Raw genomic sequence first — 1,034 nt, forward strand, 5'->3', positions numbered from 1 at the left:
CTTTGCGGCCCGGCCCACGCAGCCCAGTCAACATGTCCCCCCCTCCCTGGTGGCTTGCGGGCGCACCCGTCACGGAGAATAGCCGGCTGAGTGCCGGACACACACTTACGATCTTGCCCCGAGGCGTGCGTCTACCCGCCCCCGCCACACCCTGTTGCACTCGCGCCACACCGCACACACCACCACCACCACAACCGGGACCGCGTCCTGTGCCCCCCCCCGCCCCAGCTAACCGAGACCTGGGCGGGGGGGGAAGGGGGACCAGCCTGCGGACAAACCACATCCCCGCGATATCAGACGGCAGGAACATGTGACACAAAACCCTGGGGCCCGGGAAACCCCGGCACATCGGCGATCGGCGAGTTATGATATTCTTGCGGAATGGCGTTCTCCGGGCTCACATGCCTACTTGGACTGGTCACGAGCCGCAGAGGCGCCCGCCGCCGAAGACACATTCCACTCCTGGAGCCGGGACTCCAGCCGGCGGAGGTGGGCATTCGGCGCACGGAAGAGGGCCTCGATGCCGCCCCGTGCCGCGATCCACTCGGCGATGGGACTCGAAGTGACGGAAGTGGCCGTGGTGCTGGCCAGGACAGAGCCCATGTCGGAGGCCGCCTCGAGGGCGGAAATGGCGGCCGAGGCATCAACGGCGGCGGTGTCGACGGCCGGGTCTTCGGCCGCCAGCCCGGCCCCGAGATCCATCTGCAGGGGGCTCCCATGGGCCGGGCCCGCCTCCGCCTCCTTTGAGGGGTGCTCCTCAACAAGGGCGGCCGGCGCCTCGAGCAGGGCCCGCATGCTGCGCGCGGTGTCTCGAGAGGAGGCGGTCAGCGCGCGCGCGGTCCAGATCGTTGTCCCGGGCATGAGGAGGAAGAAAACCGAGTACGGAATGACAATGCGGCTGACATTGTACATGAAGGAGGCTGGAGCCCGGCCGGACCGGGGGGAAATGCACCGGGCGGCACAGGCACACGGGGCGGCAGTGGAGACACGGAGGTCAGCGCGAAGGGCAGACGGAAAGGCGGAGGGAGGGACCG

The 1,034-nt window shown here is 68.9% G+C and overlaps 2 protein-coding genes across 2 annotated transcripts in view; one reads left to right on the forward strand and one right to left on the reverse strand.

Moving 5' to 3' along the window:
* H696_01193 (hypothetical protein) overlaps positions 1 to 90 on the forward strand; it is a gene marked incomplete at both ends in the record, with an annotated part of 2,144 nt that extends 2,054 nt beyond the window's left edge. Inside the window, one exon of the mRNA XM_009495078.1 lies at positions 78 to 90. Within this exon, the coding sequence (XP_009493353.1) occupies positions 78 to 90 (13 nt within the window). The remainder of the gene's footprint in view (positions 1 to 77) is intronic.
* A 315-nt stretch (positions 91 to 405) lies between these two features.
* On the reverse strand, positions 406 to 912 carry H696_01194 (hypothetical protein; the record flags this gene model as incomplete). The annotated part of the gene is made up of 1 exon (XM_009495079.1): positions 406 to 912. One exon carries the CDS (start codon positions 910 to 912, stop codon positions 406 to 408), a length of 507 nt encoding a protein of 168 aa, XP_009493354.1.
* Between the last annotated feature and the right edge of the window lie 122 nt (positions 913 to 1,034).

This window comes from Fonticula alba, assembly GCF_000388065.1.
Source record: "Fonticula alba strain ATCC 38817 unplaced genomic scaffold supercont2.2, whole genome shotgun sequence".
NCBI lineage: Eukaryota > Rotosphaerida > Fonticulaceae > Fonticula > Fonticula alba.